Source organism: Rhineura floridana, chromosome 7 (genome assembly GCF_030035675.1).
Source record: "Rhineura floridana isolate rRhiFlo1 chromosome 7, rRhiFlo1.hap2, whole genome shotgun sequence".
In the NCBI taxonomy this organism is placed as follows: domain Eukaryota; kingdom Metazoa; phylum Chordata; class Lepidosauria; order Squamata; family Rhineuridae; genus Rhineura; species Rhineura floridana.
In genome coordinates this window covers 51,670,312-51,692,021 of record NC_084486.1, presented here as the reverse complement: position 1 = coordinate 51,692,021, position 21,710 = coordinate 51,670,312, and the positions used below count along the sequence as shown (strand labels likewise).

General features: G+C 40.0%; 1 protein-coding gene across 16 annotated transcripts in view; it reads left to right on the top strand.

The window, feature by feature from the left end:
• Window positions 1-21,710, top strand: part of ADGRA1 (adhesion G protein-coupled receptor A1) — a 588,775-nt gene that overhangs the window by 192,436 nt on the left and 374,629 nt on the right. For all 16 annotated transcript variants that reach the window (XM_061635602.1, XM_061635607.1, XM_061635603.1 and 13 more), the window contains one exon: window positions 4,355-4,518. In XM_061635602.1, coding sequence (XP_061491586.1) covers window positions 4,355-4,518 — 164 coding nt within the window. The remainder of the gene's footprint in view (window positions 1-4,354; window positions 4,519-21,710) is intronic.

Below are 21,710 nucleotides of genomic sequence, written 5' to 3'. Positions count from 1 at the left end.
TGGTTCTTATAGTCCTGAGCTGCAGGGCTGTAGATCCGTCAGTCATTCCCAAAAGGTGCCTAAGGGGGTCACCTAGCTGTTCTTTCCTGCTTCCCTTCCCACACCTTCCAAGTGACCAAATTGATGTAATGACCAGTTACAGGAGACCCAGAAATGAACTGATACAATGATCACGTTGATATAGTGATACATTAAGTGAAGCCAGAACAACCAAATTAACCTATTAAGCCAGGCATCTGGCTAACCGTCCTTCCCGAACTCAAAGAACTCAGACTCAGACACAGCTGTGGTTTTTTTTATTATTGTAGTAAGAGACAGCTTCAATACAGTGCACTTCATGAATCTACCTATGGCTTACTCAGTACTCAGCATCTCTCTAGGACTAACTAGGCACTATTTCCCAGCTTTAAGATGTTCTCAGCAACTATTCTCCCCTCCCAGCTCGGCTTAAGTAGGGCTAGGTAGGCCCCCCTGCTTGCGTGTGCCACTGTTGGGAGCCTGCCCATAGTCAAAGACTCTGACTCAGCTGTGTCTGTTGAATCTCCCGTTACATCTGCCTACTGGTGCAAGCTGAGGGCAGAGCCTCCATCCGCACTCCATCTTCCCCTCTGAAGGAGGGGGGCTGCTTGCTGGCAGTGTGGATGCGGGTAGAGGGGAAGCATCTGGTTGGGAGCCAACCGGCTGGTCAGGTTGGCTCTCCACAGGGACATCTGCAGCTGTGGGGGTTGAGCTGTGAAAGTCTGGAGCTGGGGCACCCCCCAAGTCCAGTTCCCTGCTTGGTCCCTGCCTGGCTTGAACAATCCACTCTGTATCCTCCCCCTCCTCTTCTTCATCCTTATCCGTCCCCCCCCTCCCAGCAGGGACCACAACACTAACCACTTTCATCCTCACTCCATAGTGAGTAGGCAAAAAACCCAGCCAGCATAAAATGGCAGGCTGGGAGAAAATTCCTACTCAGCCCCTAGGCAACCCTGCTGGTCATACTATGGAAAAGGGAGGATGGGTGGGTGTTGGAGATGCCAGAGCTGGAAAAGGGATGTGTGTGCAGGTAATGTGGATTTAAATAAGCCCCACTGACCCACCCCCCAAAGCAGGCATGTGCTCATGTCAGCACACCTGTGGGTGGGTGTGCCCTGAGCCAAGATGGCAGCAGAGCTTCAGCCCTGGACCACAAACATGCTCTGTGCTGTGGTATTGCAGTTGGGGTACGGAATGGGGATTTCCTGACCAGTAGATGCTAAGTGACTACACTCGATATTTTTCACCTAAAATGCCAAATTAAAATCCCTAAGTCAAAAGCAAACATCTATTCTACCTCAACAATTCTGAAAAAAGATTCCCCTATTCCTCAGATCTTTAAATCATGGCTCAGTGGTTTTTCCTGCTTGATTCTTTCACTGGAAGCCAATTAAAAGATTTGACAAAAAAACCAAACCAGTGCTCTTAAATAACTCAGGTCTCAAATACCACAGATATGACTGCAGGTTATGTGGAAATGGTGAAATTAACACTGAGGCAAGAACTTTCATTGTACCCAAACATCCATAAGTGAAAGGAGTATACCATTTAATTCATTAAGCTAATGTATTTTGGAGGCAAACTCCTCCCTGGCATAGATACAATCCCTATTATTAAGCAAAAGGTGTAATGGTGCATCCATGCACAGCAGGAATTTCACACTACAACATCCAGCTGTCCAAGAAGACAAATGAAATATCTGAGTAAATAGCAGCAGTGTTGTTTACGTAGTATTGCAGTGGCATAATCAGAAATGTGGACAAATGGCAGAACATAAGAACATAAGAAGAGCCTACTGGATCAGGCCAGTGGCCCATCTAGTCCAGCATCCTGTTCTCACAGTGGCCAACCAGGTGCCTGGGGGAAGCCCGCAAGCAGGACCCGAGTGCAAGAACACTCTCCCCTCCTGAGGCTTCCGGCAACTGGTTTTCAGAAGCATGCTGCCTCTGACTAGGGTGGCACAGCACAGCCATCACGGCTAGTAGCCATTGATAGCCCTGTCCTCCATGGATTTGTCTAATCTTCTTTTAAAGCCATCCAAGCTGGTGGCCATCACTGCGTCTTGTGGGAGCAAATTCCATAGTTTAACTATGCGCTGAGTAAAGAAGTACTTCCTTTTGTCTGTCCTGAATCTTCCAACATTCAGCTTCTTTGAATGTCCACGAGTTCTAGTATTATGAGAGAGGGAGAAGAACTTTTCTCTATCCACTTTCTCAATGCCATGCATAATTTTATACATTTCTATCATGTCTCCTCTGACCCGCCTTTTCTCTAAACTAAAAAGCCCCAAATGCTGCAACCTTTCCTCGTAAGGGAGTTGCTCCATCCCCTTGATCATTCTGGTTGCCGTCTTCTGAACCTTTTCCAACTCTATAATATCCTTTTTGAGATGAGGCGACCAGAACTGTACACAGTATTCCAAATGCGGCCGCACCATAGATTTATACAACGGCATGATGATATCGGCTGTTTTATTTTCAATACCTTTCCTAATTATTGCTAGCATGGAATTTGCCTTTTTCACAGCTGCCGCACACTGGGTCAACATTTTCATCGTAGTCGGTCACCACCAGTTCAGACCCCATGAGCGTATATGTGAAATTAAGATCTTTTGCTCCAATATGCATAATTTTACACTTGTTTATATTGAATTGCGTTTGCCATTTTTCCGCCCATTCACTCAGTTTGGAGAGGTCTTTTTGGAGCTCTTCGCAATCCCTTTTTGTTTTAACAACCCTGAACAATTTAGTGTAGTCAGCAAACTTGGCCACTTCACTGCTCACTCCTAGTTCTAGGTCATTAATGTACAAGTTGAAAAGTACAGGTCCCAATACTGATCCTTGAGGGACTCCACTTTCTACAGCCCTCCATTAGGAGAACTGTCCATTTATTCCTACTCTCTGCTTTCTGCTTCTTAACCAATTCCTTATCCACAAGAGGACCTCTCCTCTTATTCCATGACTGCTAAGCTTCCTCAGAAGCCTTTGGTGAGGTACCTTGTCAAGGTTCCAAAGCATAGGGACTGCCACACTAAAGGATCGATTTCTTACAAGAGCAGAACAAGTACTATGTGGAACTTTTAACATGGAAAGTACATCTTGAACTTGGCTTGGTAGCAAATCGGCAACCAGAGTAGCTTCTCTGCAATCTCCTTATCGTTCTTTAGTACACCTTTGACTCCCTTATCATCCAAGGGTCCAATCGCCTCCCCAGATGGTCTCCTGCTTTGAATGTATTTATAGAATTTTTTGTTGTTGGTTTTTATGTTCTTAGCAATGTGCTCCTCAAATTCTTTTTTAGCATCCCTTATTGTCTTCTTGCATTTCTTTTGCCAGAGTTTGTGTTCTTTTTTATTTACATGTGATTGCAGGAGGAGATACTGAATGGCAGAGCTTGGAAAAGTTACTTTTTTGAACTACAACCCCCATCAGCCCAATCCAGTGGCCATGCTGGCTGGGGCTGATGGGAGTTGTAGGTCAAAAAAAGTAACTTTTCCAAGCTCTGCATGGTTTTGGACATTAATGGTAAGCAGAAATAAGCATAAGTATGGTTTGATGAATATTCAGATGACCTCCCCAGTGTCACAGGATCATCCCACAGAGAAGCAGCTCCCATCATTGTATAAATGACTCTAATTATGGGAACATAGGGTAGAGACATCAAGGCTTGAAGGAGGGTATTTGTTCTTAAATGAGAATATGTTACATCCATGATATGTTATGGATATATATTATGGATATGGATATATGATATATATTAAATCCGTATCATTGCTCTGACAGATGGCTTCATCTTGTTTTATACTTTGATATACGCTATGTTTCATTGTTTTGATTATTCTGATATTTCTGACAATTATTTTCTGTTTGCAGTTAGCTACTTTGTGCTTCCCTCGGGAAGGAAAAGAAGGATATAAGTAGTGAATGAAATGAAATGCAGGGGTTGGATTCAGAGTTAGACATGCTTAGAATAGACCCACTGAAATCAATAGGAGTTAAGTTAGTCATGATTACTTTAAAGTTCCATTGCTTTCAGAGGGTCTACTCTAAGCGTAACTAAGCCTTGATCTAACCCAGGAAGTGCAAGTGAACTGCCCTTCCTCTGTTACTTTGCACTGATCATAAATGAGCAAAGTGGGGACCATTCTTTGCTGGGGAGATGCATGTGTTTGTCATTAGTGCCACTCAGAAAAAAAGCTAAATAGATAATCAGGAGGCTAGATAACTGAGATCTGTGAAACATGGTCAGCGTTTCAATAATTAGCTTTATATGACAATCATTGTATAAAAATGGTTTTTAAAAGGAAAGTATTGATTGGTTTTGGGTTTGCTTTCAGACATTTCTACACTGATTCTCTCATCTGTGACTGTAATCTCAAATGGGTCTTACACTGGGCTAGAAATGCCTCAGTTCGGATAGCAGAAGAAACAGTTTGTGCTTTCCCAAAGAACTTACAAGGAACAGCATTTCGGAACCTGAAAGAAAACCAGCTGATATGTGGTGAGTTGCACCCTTGTTTCAGCATCATAAATTGAAACAAATGTACATGGTGAAGGATAAATGCCAAGTGCTTGATGTGCAGAACTACACCATAGCTATAAAAAAGCAAATATATCAGAAACAATGCTGAGGCTTAAGGTTAAGGAGAATGCAAGTGTAATGAAGCAAAATTAGATTACAGATATATACACACACATATAAATGTTCACTGTGAAACTATCACCACCCTTATCTGCCTTTCAAATTATTCTCATACGTTTGTATGTATCATAGCAATGGTGTTCCTTATTGCTCTACAAATAAAAAATCTTTTTTCATTAGATAGTACTATTGACGACATGGAACAAACAACAATTTTCTGCCACTCGTTGCAAACCTTGCAGTGTAAGATTTACCTTTTTTTTGGTAAAGGGAAGAATGAATGTTAATAAAAGAAGATTGAAGAGAGGCAAATATCTTAAAATAAATAACAAACAGAATGGATGGGGACAAAATAAAATAATATGTCTAGTCTCTTATATTAATGTCTAAACCATAGTGTTTGTATTGCTTTCTGGAGATCTCATCATGAGAATGAAACTGACCCTGAGAAAACTTAGAAGTGATTCTCTAGTGTAAGCCTTTGAAATAGGCAGAAATGTCACTACCACATATACCACATGATCATCTCACTTGCAAAGAGTCTGTATGTACAGCATGTACATGTGGTCATCATAAGAGAGATGGGAGCTATGGTCTGTCTCTTTGATGTGGCATTATGTTTAAATTAGGCCTAAAGCTTAAGGCCAATTTGTCACCTGTTTCTGTTTCTTCACAATTCTGTAATACTCTGTGCAGTTTTATACCATCTTTTTCTTTCAGATCTCTCTGTCAGAGGACTGGTGATTTTTCCCTCTCAGCCAATTTCCTGTGGTTACACTTCATCTGTGTAACAAGTCAAAAATGCGAATATCAGAGTCTAAAATACCCTGGCATCACAGTTTCTTATCAGAGTCAATAGCGTGCTGTACAAAAAAAAAACTTAGAAGTTTTTTTAAAGAATTAAATATAGAATTGATGCAATCTGGTGAAGCCCTCTGATGTGAAGTTTGGATTTGTACCTGCTTTTATTTAGAGTTATTAAAACATGAACATAGAAGGCAGAAGGTTTTAGCTAGGGCTGCCTGGACCACAAATGATTCCAGAAAATTGTACAGCCATGGGAGTGGCTGTATACTATAGCCAGCGTGGATTTTCACATTCCTCAATGTTAAATTGAAAATACCCCCCACATGCCATTCTGATGCTTCCCATAAACTCATTTCAAAACAAAACCTTACAAAACTTATAGTCCTGAACTCAGAAATGCTTGCTTAACAACCCTCTAAATTTTCATGGTGATACACAAAACAGTCAAAGAGAACAGAGAGTTCAAAGTTTAAAAAGAGGGGGGGAAACCCAGTGCCCTTTTGGACTTTTTTCTGTCAGAGTTCTTGTAATCTGTTGAAATTCATTAAAAATCAGCCATGTTCACAAAGTACCTGTAATCCTAATACTGACCTTGCCCCATACTCTAACCTTCATCTTCTGCAGTTTAAAAGTTAAAAAAATGCCTGGTTGATATTTAATTAATTTAAGACATTTTGCATTGAACTGAATAATAGTGTCAGGCATGCTCAGTAAGAACCAACTGTCAGTGTTCTAAAAGCCAGACTCACAGCTGCTTGGCTTGGCTAATCAGGGGGCCACACCCACACCAGACTTTGATTTCAGTTGAGACAGCCATGGCTTCCCCCAAAGAATCCTGGGAAGTGTAGTTTGTGAAGGGTGCTGAGAGGAGACACCTATTCCACTGACAGAGCTCCAGTGGCCAGGCTGGTTTAACAGTCAGCCACTCTGATTGAAGGTCTGTGAGGGGACCAGGGCATCTCCTAGCAACTCTCAGCACTCTTCACTAACTACATTTCCCAGGATTCTTTGGGAGAAGCCATGACTGTCTAAAGTGAAATAAAGGCCTGATGTGGTTGTGGCCAGGGACAGCTTTGGTTTAAATTTGGGTGGGAGGCTACATGTGCCTGCTGTAGAATAAAAAGGTGAGGGAAGAGCTGAAAAGCAATGATACTGTTCCCAATATTTTCCTTTTGGAAATGAAAGGGGCATCCCCTCTGCCCAGTGCCCACCCATCCAGTCTCCTCCCCTCCCCATCCTCCTCTCCTCCCTGCCCCTCCCCTGGGTCAGTGTTGGACTACAACCTGGGAGGCCAGGGTTCTAATCCCCACACAGCCATGAAGCTCACTGGGTGATCTTGGGCCAGTCACTGCCTTTCAGCCTCAGAGGAAGGCAATGGTAAAACCACCTCTGAATACCGTTTACCATGAAATCCTTATTCATAGGGTCACCATAAGTCGGGATCGACTTGTAGGCAATCCATTTCCATTTTCAAACATGATTGCACAGAAATAAATCCCACTGAACTCAAAAAGTATACAAATGATCGAACCTGCCCTCCCTTCTCTTCCCTCCTATTCCCTCCATCTTGCCCCTCCCCATCCCCTTCCAATCCCCTCCTTCCCCTTCCCCCTCCTCCCCATGGTCAGTCTTAAGCATGATTGCACGGAAGTAAATACCATTGAACTCTATAAGCATGGAAATGATCAAACCTGCCCCCTCCCACTTCCTTCCCCCCTCCAATCCACTCCTTCCCCCTCCTCCTCCCCCATGGTCAGTTTTTCCTATCCTAACCATGATTGCATAAGAGTAAATCCCATTGAACTCAATAAGAATGCAAATGATCAGACCTGACTTTTCCCTCCTTCCCTCCTTCCCACCATATGGTCAGAGGCACATGTTACCAAGTTCTTCCAAGCTACACAGGAAGTGGATTGGACTGTGAAAGACCAACCCAAATTGTGTTTGCATTTTGATAAATTCGTAGGGCAGTACAATGTCTCAGAGAAGAGGTAAAGTCTCCTGCTGCCCTGGTGCATTCACTATAGCTGCTCAATTGCTTTGCTTTTTAAAGTTTGATTGAAATATCTGTGGGCTATAGGTATGTTCCTAAACCACAAGGTTTTTTGCCTGTTAGTGAATTGTGCTCATGTTTTTTTAAGCAAGGTTTGCTAATTCAGCCTAATTGAGCTGTACCTACTGGCTTTTCTCATTTCCAGAATTCTGAAGTAAGTAATGTTACTTTCTGCTTGGGTTTGTTGCTATTCTGTTAATTTTCACACTCTGTATCAAGGGCAAAGCCAAAGCTAAAGGAAAAAATTATTTAACCTTGAGTTAACCTTTTATATTGTTTATACTGATTACATTGACATACTGACTATAATACATTAGGTTGCTTCACAGGTTGCTCCTCGCAGAGCAGATGGAAAGATGGTCTGAGGAAAGGATTGATTTTCTTCAAAATTTGTTTTATGACAATAATTCTTAAAAAGAAAGAAAGAAATCTTATACATTTGGTAATGGTTCATTCTATTTTGCTGGCTTATTGTTACTTATGAGTCTTTAACAAGCAATAAGAGTTGTTAATTTTACGTTCTGCATGTACCTTGTTGATGTAGTAAAGCTGACATGGACATTGGGATGTTTTGCAGAGCAGACGAGCTGTCACACCACTTCTGTGTTGCAAAGTCAGGCTGCTAACATATCTGGCAAGAGAACCCATCCCCAGGCTGATAGAAAATTTGGGTCAGATGACTCCTATTTTTTGCAGACGGTGAGGGAGGTAAACCTTATCTGCTGGGACCTTGGCAAAGGTGACCCTGAATGGAGTGATGCCTGTGGGAGGCTTTACCTTTGAGGCAGTCACTTCAGGGTGGCACAAATCAGAGGAGATGTTCGTCTGGTTGTGTTGGATGAGTTTCAGTTTTTTGCTCCCAGAAGAGGCAATGATGGCCACCAACATGGATGGCTTTAAAAGAGGATTAGACGAATTCATGGAGGATAAGGCTATCAATGGCTACTAGCCATGATGGCTGTGCGCTGCCACCATAGTCAGAGACAGTATGCTTCTGAAAACTGGTTGCTGGAATCTGCAGGAGGGGAGAGTGCTCTTGCACTCATGTCCTGCTTGTGGGCTTCCCACGGGCATCTGGTTGGCCACTGTGAGAACAGGATGCTGGACTAGATGGGCCATTGGCCTGATCCAGCAGGCTGTGCTTCAGTCCTTACGCTTGTAACTGCTAAGAATGCAAGGCCACAAAAAAAGTGTAAAGATGTGATTCTTGTAAAAATCTACCTACTGTGTCTTCATTTGAGTACTAATGGCAGGGATAGAGAAGCCCTGGTATAGCATAGTGGGGAGGAGAGCCTGGCTGGGAGTCCAGAATCTGTGAGTTCAAATCCCTACTTGTGTCTCCTGGGTGTCAAGGGCCAGCTAAAGATCACCCCTACAGGGAGTGGCTCAGGGGTTATATGCCCTGCCACCTGTGCAGCCATGGGCAAGCTGCATAGGCCCAAGGAGCCCAGTTGCCCCCCAGCTGGCAGTTGCGGACAAGGAAGGGGTTGGCTTGTGCAGCTGTGGCAAGCTGAGCAGGCCCTAGCCAGCTGGGGAGCACTATCCTCAGAGGGCGGCAATGGTAAACTCTCTCTGAATACCACTTACCATGAAATCCCTATTCATAGGGTCTTCATCTACTTGAAGGCAGTCCATTTCCATTTTCCAAGAACCTAAACATTTGACGTTACTTCCTACAGAATTTTTTTAGAACTCTGGCCCTAACTGTAGATGAAACTGACAAAAATTGTGGTATGTAAGAGAGAATGTACACAGATTGAATGAATTTCCCTTACAAAAATAACCTGTAACCAACTGATATGGCGGTGTGATTCTAAATTAGGAAAATATATCTTTCCAATAATATTTCAAATATGCATTTGGAATAGATTATTTCTTATGGTTCACAGATGTGGCACATATACTACTTAAAGTTGGGTAATAATGGGGGAATCATGTGGCAACTGTGTGTGTTTCAATGATTTCATAGCCCATCAATTTTGAAAGCATCTTAATTTTGACAGTCAAGTCATGAGTGAAATTAGCACACAGCAAATGGCATGCAGAATATTACCTGGAATAGATTTTTATTTATTTATTTAAAAAACCCTCAATAATATATCTGTGTAGGACGTTTCAGCAAATTTCAGCAAGCTGACTTATTTAATATTCTGTTTGGAAGTTGTTATTTAAAGTGTTATTCATCATTTAAATTTGAACATTGCTCACTTATTCTAAAAGAAAACAAACATTTTGAATTATTGGTGCTGTTCATGAATGAGCCTTTGCTGTTGCATGCACACATTTCTCAGAAAGGTTTTGGCCTCCCTGTCCAAAGCAAGCTCATGTAAAAAAAGAAACGGGAGAAAAAGACTTTGTCAGCCCTGGTGCATACTGTGAATGTCCATTGAAGTTGCTTTTAAATAAAAAGGAAGAGTATATATTTACATTTTCCTACTTTTCACTGCATTTGTAATCACTTCAAGAGTTATGTATCAGCAGCAATTCTCAGGTCTTAGCAGTGAGGCGTGAGTGTCATGTCTAAGGGATCGCACTTCTCCTGGGGAGAATAGGAGAAAAATCAAGGCAGAAGAGCAAGAACTATCCAGTTCTATTAAATATAAATAAAATTTATCATCTGGGAGAGACGAATCAAAATCCTTGCATATCCCTAGTATATTTATGTATTAATTCCATTTATGAGTAGATTCCATAAAATATCTTGAAGCAATTTCACAATTATTACACAATGACACAATTAATTTATAAAAACAATTACAATTGTTTTTTTTTTTAAAGGAAATACTTTCTTACATAAAACAAATTACATGGCTATGTAAACATAGCTGAAAATATTTAATAGTAATTTATGACCAGTATAATATATGATTCTATGTGATGCAATGCATAAAGTACAACCTTTGCTTTAAATGTCTTCAGGCATTCAGATTTCCTTTATTTGCTGCCAAATTTCCCTTCTCACCAGCATTTTACTATGTTTCCTTTGAGACGATGGTTAACAGTAAACTGGACTAGACAGATGTGGAAGAAAGGGGAGAAAACAACACAAAGCTTGTGGATCAGCATAGCATTATGTGAGCTTCAAAAATACATAACCCCCTTTGCAATTCCTCCTTCCATATTTCCTTCACCTGAAAAGTAAGATACATCTGTATGAGCAGCTTATATGGTCATTTTATGGAAACAAATATGGTAATAGAGCACTACCATGTTTAAAATAGCCGTTGTAAAAAAAAAAATCAGAGCCCATTACCATGGTTGTTTCATCTATTTTAAACTTATTGTTATTTTTTAATGGTGGTGTTGATGATGCACAATGCAAAGCCATGGGGAAATGGCAGTAAATTGCAGTGGGCGCAGGGGCAATACTTTCTGTGAATTCCAGGTGACCTTGGATGAGGCAATAAAGGCCCACAGAGTACAGAAAAGTTAGAGCTTAAGTATTTGCCAATTTATGTATTAAAATCATAATTTTGTCACCCTGAAATGGAATGCATATTTCTAATATTGCAAACTGCTTTTATTGCCCTTCCTCATTGGAATTGCACCCAAATAAGAAAACTATTCCTCATATTTGTTGCATTGGTATTTATTCTCCTAGAGATCACCTTTCATGTCAATGCACTTTCCTTTATAGTCTTATAAACCATAACTGCAAAGCTTTATGGAACTGCAGTAACTGACAGTGTCAAGGGCAGTAGCTACTCTATGCTCAAGGCACTGCACATCAAAGGAAGGAAGGAAAATACTATACAGTGCTAGTGGGGTGCACCCTTACTCCTAAAGGACTACTACTGCTAAGTTCTGTTACTCTGTCTAGTGTGTGGTGCTCTTGTGCTTGATAGTTGTCTCACACATTCCCAGAGGCCTACTAAATCCTCAGGCATCCACAGGTAGGACCTATAGCTTGTTTTCCTAGTTTTTTGAGACTCTTTTTTCTCTCATTGCCAGATGAAGGAAATTTATTTATTGCCTTCTGTGTGAAAAAAAAAAGTTGGTCTGATTGTAGCTGATCTGACTGCTGACAGTCCTTCAGGTTGTCCCACAGTCTAAGTTCTGGGCCTGGGAATGGGAGTTAAAGTAGTGACACAAATACCAGTAAACCAGAAGTTATATGAATAAGACATTTATTAAGATTGTAGTCCCTAGTACAGAACTGAAGTTTCTCAAGTACAGAGATAGATACATTTTCCAGATGTTTAGAAACGGGGTTCCTCTAAATAGAAAGACTAACGACCTGGGCTCAGGCACCTAATTCATATAGGTGCAGGGCTGAGTGCCGGTGGACAAATGGGTGCACTGCACCTGCTAGAGCTGTCCTTCCCCCCCCCATTTTTTGGGAGGGATTGCCTTTTTAATTTGTGACATGACAGACAATCCATTTAAAGAATGACAGCTTGCTTTAAGAACAGGAACATTTTAAGAATAGAATCCTCTGAAAAATTCAGTGAATAAGGCAGGGCAGCTACACAACAAAAGCCTACTTTGGAAGAGCCCCCCAGGACTCTGCTGTGCTCACTCAAGACATTAACTGACTGAGGGTGGATTTTTCATGATCACAATCACCCTATAATTACTTAAGAGATCCTTGGGGGGGGGAACATGACCCTTGAATAGTTAATTGTTAGAATGATGTATTATGGGCTAGAATTAGACTCCATCTCCTGGACTTTTCTTTGCTCTGTTTTTCTGTTTCAGCTTCATTTGTGTTCTCTACCCAGCAAGCAATCAAGAAGTATGTTTGTTTGCCTGCAGTAAGAGTTTTATTCTACAGTTATTATGATTAGTGGTACAGGAGTGGGAGCATATTGCTAAAGAGGGAAATAAAGAGATAACTTAAAGTGATCTGGAAAAAAATATGTACCCTAAGTTAACCTTTACTCCTTTAAAGGACTCCTTATACTCACAATCATAGTGGCTATTTTTTCTTCTTTTTGTTGAGTACTTGATAACAAAGGACGGAAATAGCCCTAGAGGAATAGAAAAGTTGCTGTGCACACTACAGTTAGCCACTTGGCTGGCTGCCTAGGAACTAGGATAGAAAGATCTGTCAATTTTGGTTCTCTCAGTTTCTCATTTTTCCATTCTTCAATTCAGTTCTCCACATTTCTGCAGCAATTTGTGATTTTTTTTAAAAAAAAATCCTCATGAAAATTCTCCAGCATTTTATTGCGAATTTCTTCTAATAAACACATTTTTGTTGGCAGTTTTGACTAATGTACACATTTTTGCAAGCAATTTCTCATCACATAATGCATTTTTATATGTCCTTTTCACTCATGAAGATCCTCTGTGGCGCAGAGTGGTAAGCGGTGGTAACGCAGCCGAAAGCTCTGCTCACGGCTGGAGTTCGATTCCAACGAAAGGAGAAAGTCAAATCTCCGGTAAAAGGGGTCGAGGTCCATCCATCCGTGGTCGGTAAAATGAGTACCCGGCATATGCTGGGGGGTAAAGAAAGGCCGGGGAAGGAACTGGCAATCCCACCCCATCTATACGGTCTGCCTAGTAAACGTCGCAAGACATCACCCTAAAAGTCGGAAACGACTCACACTACAAGTGCGGGTACACCTTTACCTTTTCACTCATAATTTTTATGCACACATTCCCGTAATGTATGCATTTTTGCAAACATTTTTTGGTTGGAGAACTGCATTTTAAAATTCAAATAAGTGCAAATTTTGAAGGATAGCTGTGTTTTGGTTCTCATATTTTTTCAGAAAGTGCAAATTTGATAGATTTGGCTTGAAATGTGAACTGAATGGAGTTTCTCGTCCATCCCTACTAGGAGCACAGGTCTAATTTCTGATTTTCCTATTTTTGGTTTTAACTCTCAATGACTCACAAACGTTTAGAAAATTTGGTTTGTCTTGCGTTTGAAAAAGAAAAGACAGCTAACCTTAATTTTAATAACCTTTTTACACTAATTCTAGGAAAAATTGAAAGCTGCAACTGTTCTAAAATATAGTTTTTAGGTGCTTTGCATTTTTTTCTCTTTGAAGAGGTGTCTTGTGAACCTACCATTCAGAAAGCTTTCTCCCATGTCTATCAAGCATTTTAATACATTTATGAAAGGAATTCTGTTATGCAGTAAATATTTTACAAAGCTAAGGACTCAATCTCATTGACTTCACCAAAAACGTTATGCATATTGTTTTTAGCACCACTCTCCCTGAATGCTTGACTATCATTGCATTGTAATGTGCTCTTACTGTTTCTAAACCTTTTTTTGTATTGCTGTTGTTGAGATACAAGATTAAAATAGAATATTTGAGAAAAACAAGCTCCACACTAGTTCTTAACTTCTTAGTTATAGCTTAAACTATTTTGTTGGTTTGTTTTATACCATTTCTCCTTGTTCACTGTATCCTTAGCATCCTTTTTTTCTTATGAAACAAAAAAAATGCAAGTCATCTGATTCCTGATATTTATACTAAATATTATGTTAACTTGACCTTTGCAGAGCCCATTATGTACGTTAGCACACTCTCTGTATGGAGGACGAGTGAGGGGGAAGATCACTGCCTGTTCCTTTCCCTGGCCTGACCCTCAAATACTCTCCACCAGTGAGGGGGGGATTGGCTGGCACTATGCTCCTCTTCCCCTTCCCCAAATGTGGCAGCCCCACCTAACAAGGAAGGCTGGTCACAGGGCTGCTTCAGATCCAGCCCTAAAATTCATCACTTAAGTCACCAAACTTTTAGTCACTTTTAGTCACCACTAAATTTTGGGTCCCTTTATCTTCCACTCTCATCTAACTTACTTCCCTGGTCTCGTGTGGTTGTCTCTCTTACCAGATCCTACTTCCTTGCCCTTGTGGTTCTCTTATCAGTTACCACTTCTCTGTTCTTTTGGATCAGTATGTTCCCTACTGTGTCCTGTTAATATCCTGACCCCAAAACCCACACCTAGATCATAGGCATAGGTTCTCTTATGCCTACAAAAAGTCTTCCGGACATGAGCTATCTTAAAACTAAATGGTTCCCTTTTCCTGAGATCCTAGTCAACTCATCTTCTTCTAGCCAATATTCCAGATATATGTATAGGTAGCTTTTACTCATGTTTTTACACTCTCCATTACTATGAGCTATACCAGGATATTGCCAGATGTCTCATTTATTTTGGGTTTCTGGTCTTCCTCACTTCTCCTTTTAAGCCTAAAAGCAGCACTGTAGCAAAATCTAGCTCTCTCTTTTGTAAACAGTCAGTCCTACCCATAATCCCAGGACCAGCATCAGGCATGACTGAGCCTTTGGGCACCAGCTTGTCCCAGGCCTGCAGCACCTGCCTACATGTCCCACCTTCATCTCCCGTCACTGTGAATGTTGTGCACACTGTGTGCACACACCTACCATTAACAAAGATTGCAGCAGGGGCGTCAGCCCCTTAGGGAAGCCCCTGTGCCATCTTAGTTGATGGCAGGCATGCACTCGCAGCACACACAACATTCATAGTGACAGAAGAGGGAGGTGGGGCATGTGTGTGGGCTTATTTAAGCCCATGCTCTCTGTGTGGGGCGTGTGCCTAAGAGAGCTCTCTCACCTCGATCCATGGCAGGGTCCCTTGGACAATCAGACATAAACCAATCAAAAATAAGGGGGTTCAGGGTCTTACACAAATCACACCTGAGAAAGGAAAAGTAAGGGTGGAATCTGTCATCATGTTGAAGAGATAGCAACAAAAATATACACACTAATGTGTGCTGGTCACTTTACCGCACAACACACTCTGCTACAATTGTATTTAGCCCCATTTGAGAATACGCAAGCTAGGGATAGGTGAGAAATTAGATTCAGTTTGCATTTAAAGCCAAATTTATCAAATTCACACTTTCTGAAATAATATGAAAACCAAAACACAGCTATCCTTCATAATTTGGATTTATCTGAATTTTGCAATGTGATATATTGCAATGTGATATGTTATTTTCAACAATATATATATATATATTGCTGAAAATAACATACAAAAATGCATTATATTAGGATAGCTTGCTTGCAAAAATGTGTACATTAGTCAAAACTGCATTCAAAAATGTATTTATGAGGAAAAAATCACACTAAAATGTTGAAGAATTTTTATGAGGATTTTATTTTTAAAAGTTTGCAAATTGTTGCAGAAATGTAGAGAACCGAATGTAAGATTAGAAAAAATGAGAAACAGAGATAACTGAAATGGACATATCATTCCATTACCTAACTCAGGCCCAGTTTCAACATAATGTCAAGCCATACCGTGGCTAAGTATGAACAAACAAGTTTGTGGATACCGATAGCAAAAATCGCAGCTGCTTTGCTCATCCCTGAGTCCTGTTGCTGCCACCCTACCTTGAGCTAAGCCATAGAGTGGCTTAGCATTATGTCCAAACTTGGACTTGTGGTTTGTCTCCCCCAAACAAATCATAAGCAGTGAGCAAAGAACAAACCTTGGCTACAGCTTGTTGTTTGCTAACAATGAAACAAACCACAATCCTGGGTTTGGGCATAATTCTAAACGAAACCATGTTTTAGCTTTAGGAAGTGCAGCAGAAGCACTGGGGAAGGAATGAAATGACTGTGATTTTTGCTCTACAAGCTCGCTTATTCATGTATAGCCTGCAAACCAGGCCTCAGTTTGACTTCAGTTGTGTAAGATGTCAGTCAATTGCAATCCTCAGATTTTTCAATAGCCAGCTGTGCTCCAGAGGAAGGAGGACATCTTCATGGTTGACTTTGACTGAAGTCAACTTAAGGTGAACCAACTGAAATACATACAGCTGTGTGTAAACCCCCATCTGCATTTTACATTTAAAGCCATATCCTTCCACTTTAAACAGCCATAGCTTTCCCTAGAGAATCCTGGGGACTATAGTTTGTTAAGTATGCTCCCCTCACAATTCCCAGAGCAGTTTAACAGTCAGTCCCTCTTCCCAGAAAACTCTGGGAATTGTAGCTCCATGTAGCTCAGTAAGAAACAATAAATCATAGTTCTCAGGATTTTGGGGAGGAAGCCATGATTGTTAGTGGTATGATACTGCTTTAAATGTATAGTGCAGATGGGGATCTAAGAACCAGGTAGGGCTCAGATGTGCCAGTTCACATCTTAAGCTACATCCTTGGGGTGGGGAAAAACACCAGGTTTGAGAATTCAGGTTCCTTACTTTTCTTCCCAGGATATGCGCTTGGGGCAGGACTCAAATGTGTCACAATAGCCTTATGTCATAACACTAGTGAATATAAATTATATTTCATATGATCACAAAAGATGGGAATCTCTTGCTATCCTTCAGCTTTCACTGTTAATATCAGATACCTTTATTTTTTAAAAAACATTATGGCCTACAAAATTATTGCATTTCTGTGTACATGAGGTGTAAATTATCCCATGCAAAAGAGGGCTGGCATTTATGTATGGTGATATTTCAAACGAAAAGGAAACATTAAAAAAGAGATGTCATTTAATTTATGATAGTATAAGATGGTATGGTGATGGGAGAATTCATATTAAGATGGAAGTAGCTCTTAAAATGACTTGGCAACAAACCCCTTCTCACTGGTATTATGAAACTGGCAAAAAGTGAGGGATCATTATTTTAATGGAAGCAAACCATAGGGATATGTTCTTGGGTACTCAAGCAGCTGTAGAAAAAATTGATATATATTAGTGCATTTGATATCTCAGTGGCGCAGTGTCATAAATATTCTAGAAAAGGCGTTAAGACTAACGTTTTATTAGTTACTGGAATTTAGCATCACTTTTCAGTTCAACTGAATGCAGTGCTCTGCGGAACGTAAGTTGGCATTGTTGTGCTGGCACCTTCCCTGCTTGGCAAAATCTGTATTTGGGATGACCTGAATTCCCTCTCCTTTTCTATGGTGTTTGCCATCAGTATCACGATATATATAATTCACTTTGTCAGCAAATCTCTTTGTTTAAAAAGAGCAGTCTCTTTTTGTTTTCTCTGGTCCTTTCCCCGTTTTTCATCTGTTTTCTTATTGGACCGGTTCCTTATTTTTTCCAGCTTCTTTCCTCTGAGTTGAGCCATGCATATTTCTCTCCCACTGAGGTTGTATATATTAGAACTCTAACTCACACATTTGTCAGCAGTACATGCTACACTCTGTAGGCATAGCAGGTTCCAACAGAAAGTCCCATTGGCAATACAATAAATTAAGCAATTAACGAGAAATAACTTTAGTTTCCTTAAAAGTCTTAAAAGATGAAACAATTCTAATATGGAAAGAAGTTCAAGTTTATTGCTGTGCATGGATTTATGAATAGTAGTAGTCATGTTGCTGTGAGTATGGTGTTGAAACATAGTAAATAGCTCAACAAATATGTGTATATGAGCCAGCACAGATTTAATACTTGCTACCTGTAAACCATGCTTTGCAAATCAAATACCACTCTCCCTTTCTTCTCCAGACTGATATCCTTTTTCTTGGCAGTTTAACTGTAATGTTGCAGTAGATGCAAGCCATCATTAAAACAATGGTCTGAACCCATAGTTTGGGGGGGGGGGAAGGCAAACTGTGATTATGAGGCACTGTTTTTTGTGTTAATCATGGTTTGCACTAGTGAGCATGTAAACAGAAGACAAAGTAATTAATGCTGCAAAGGGAAGAAAGGAATCTCTCTAAAAATGTTATCAGAGAGAGATAAGGAATGTGTATCCTTGATAATGGTTCCTGATTGGCAAACCATAGTTTGCAAGAGAGGCAGTGTTAACATTAACATAGGCTCATTATCTGGTTTCCTGGAGGAAAATTACATTTTGGCTTCTACCAGTATGGTAATCAACTAAATCCTAAATCTGCAGTCAAGAATGCTTCCTAATGCCCACAGCAAGGCAACTTATTTGTTGCTTGGACCTACAATACTGGCTAATATAGATACTGAAGATGTGTTCACTTGGCTCCATCCCAAACATGCATAATAGGTTTCATCAATTTAAAGTTCATTTCAGTACCAAACTGCACCAGGACTTCAGTGGGACTGCCATACCATCCAACATTTGTCAGAGTGATGAACCCATCATGTCTGAGAACAGTTCCCTGTGTAAAACAGAGAGTAAGTGCTATGAACATGGCACACAGTTCTAACATCCTGATCTGAAATGAGTTATGGGCTTATCTTAAATTTGTTTTCTTGGAAGTAAGTCCTACTAAGTCCAAAGTGTGCCTTCAATTGTAGCATACAAAAGCCCAGTCTTAAAAAAACAAGTTAAAACTGGAGCTTCTAAAATAGTGCAGTACTGCTGCTTGTAAATTAGTGTGGTTCATGACAAATGTTATTATTTGTTAGGGTTCAGTCCTGCCCAAACCTCAACCTGAGGTAGTCTCAGGGGAGGAGCAAGAGGAAACAGGACCCTCTAGCAGATCTCCACACTGACAGTGACCCTGAAGAGCAAATAGATCTAGATATCCATGGTTCAGGATTGGTGGGCCCCACACTAGTTGCCTAGGGTCCTCTCTGGATCTTAGTCCCCTCCATCTCTCTCCCTGGAGCAGAGGAGACAGCAAGTCAGGCAGGAGCTTCAGAACCTCTACCAAACTGCCTGCATAGCTGCACGTGAGGCTATTTGCAGGGAGGGGGAAGTACATGGAACAGGCAAAGTGACTTATACAGATGCAGTCCATGATTATTTAAAATACTCTACTTCCTCTAAGTGTTTCCACAACTACATAATTACATGTGTTTCTCCATGGCAAGCTGACTGTTGCAACTGTATGCGTGATCTTGTTTGGCCTCAAGGAATGTCTTAGGAAAAATAGCTAATCTTTCCAATGTGATGCCGATCTATTGCAAATAAACTCACTTGACATGGTACACTCTCTAGGAAGCTGCTGATAAACAAAACCATGTGCATTTGTTTTTGAGGCAATTATAATGGAAGATAATGTGTGAGGTTTGCTCAAGCTGTGTATAGTGATGTTGTTCATGGCTTACTTTAATCAGCCAAATGGAAATGATTTTGAATGGTATTGTGTTTTATTACCATTAAGGGACTATCAGGCAAGTAACTGTTAAATCATTTTTGACATCCATTCTGTCATGGTTTATAAAAAGTACTTGTACACTCTAGAGAGAGTCTGCTACACTTCCGGGAAGGGTGACTTAGCCTGTGCCTGCTTTTGAGACGGGCTCCTGCCTCAAAAGAAGCTTATTCAGATATATCAGTCAGTTTTTTCTTTTTTTTTTGACTGATTAAACTTCTCCCGGGTAGGGAGAAACGAAGAGATTAACCTCAAAGCCTATTTTTGTTGGGACGACCAGATCTCATTAATTTATGGGACGAGGTCCAGCCGACGAAGGTGGGACGGATTTTTAACAGCAAGCTCTATCTGATAAAGCGAACGTTCACCTTATCTTCTAAGAGAGAACGCATTAACAGGCAAGCACCCTTCTTTCTATATTTTTCTTTTACTTGACTTAAATTGTTGCTGTTTAAAAGAGATTTGCCAGATTGATCAGTTTTTGACATCTCACTGGGGAGCCATAACTTCTCTCTGCTACGCACTAATTAATAGCTTATCTCTGTTTTTGTTGCAAAAAGCTGTCCTGGATTTGCATTCTAAAGATATACACAGAAGAGGGATTTCTATTCCAGATTTTTATTTTGAAAAATATTATACTGTTTTGAGACTACTCTCTTTCTGGTCTATTTTATTTTGACGAATCTGTTTCTTGACGATTGCCATTAATTGTTTCGATCCTGGGAACTGCATTTTGTTTACTTAACTATTGGAGAGATAAGGCTGTCTGCTCTGTTTATACTGTGATGTCACCAAGTTTGGAGTATTAACCCAATTGTTGCTGAAATAAGAAGTGGTTTTCCTATATTTTTCTTTTAAAATGGCAATTAAGAAAGTGGCTGAAAATCTGGAAATAACTATGTTTCAGAAAATAATGGATGAGATTGAGATAATGAAAATTGAATTGAGTAAAATGAAGCAGGAGATTAAAGATATAAGGGTCCCTGTGAGAGAGGTGACCCTGGAAGGGGTCCCTGTGAGAGAGGAGACCCCGGAGATTGGAACAGGGGTCCCTGTGAGAGAGGCGACCCTGGAGACTGGAATAGGGGTCCCTGTGAGAGAGGAGATCCCGGAGATTGGAACCAACGTGGAACAGGAACAAGATTTGGAGTCTATGGACTTTAGAAATAAAATCTATTGTTTGGAACTCAATGTTATCTCTGAAGAAATGAATGAAGATTCTAGAGATAAAGTTATCAATGGCATGGATAATCTTCTGGACTGGAATGATGTGATGGAGCCCAATATAGAGAAAATCTATGGAATTATCTGCAGCCATGTGACAATGGAAAAACTTTTAAGAGATGACCCAGTGTATTTTGAAAAAAAGAACAGAGATATGATTTTACAGCAGTATTTCAGCAACCTATTCAGAATGGATGGCAAGAAAATATTTGGGATAGAGGTAATCCCCATCAGACTCTTACTATATGACTATGGCTTTGACAGCAAGATTATTATGGAATACTGATAATGGAAGATTGGATATTGAAATTACTGGACTTAACAAGACTACTGAAGATGGAAGATGGAAAATGGAACTAATAGAGATAATAGAACAATGGCTACTGAAATTATTGAACCTAACAGATTCTGATGTGATGGATTAATTGAAATGTTTATTTTGACTATGGTTATGACAATAAGATTATCATAATTAGTAATGAGATGGATTAATCGATATGCTTATCTGGAAAAAAAAATTGATAGATATATTTCTTAAAGAATTGAAACCTCTCTTTGACTTTTTGTGGAAAGAATAAAGTAATGTTTATGAGATTTGATGATTAAGTAAGATAACTACTGGAGGAAAGTGATTTTATAATATGACTTAAGAGACAGGATTGTTATATATTATAGACTTATAACTGATTTGATCTTTGACAAATGGGAAGTCAATATTTTACTCTTTATTTTTTATTTTTGTTTTTTTTTTCTTTTTTTCTTTTTGTTTAACTATTTTTGATTTTGTTTTTTGTCTTTGAATGTTTTATGATTTTGTCTTGTATGTTTTATGAAAATCTGAATAAAAATTATTGAAAAAAAAAAAAAAGAGAGAGTCTGCTACAAATCTAATGTTTCAGTGTGGTAAGTTCTCCATCCCCCCTTTATAAATAGATATTGAAAAAACTTTTATTTTTTTCTATAAATGAAATCTCTCTATTGAGAGTGGCTGTATA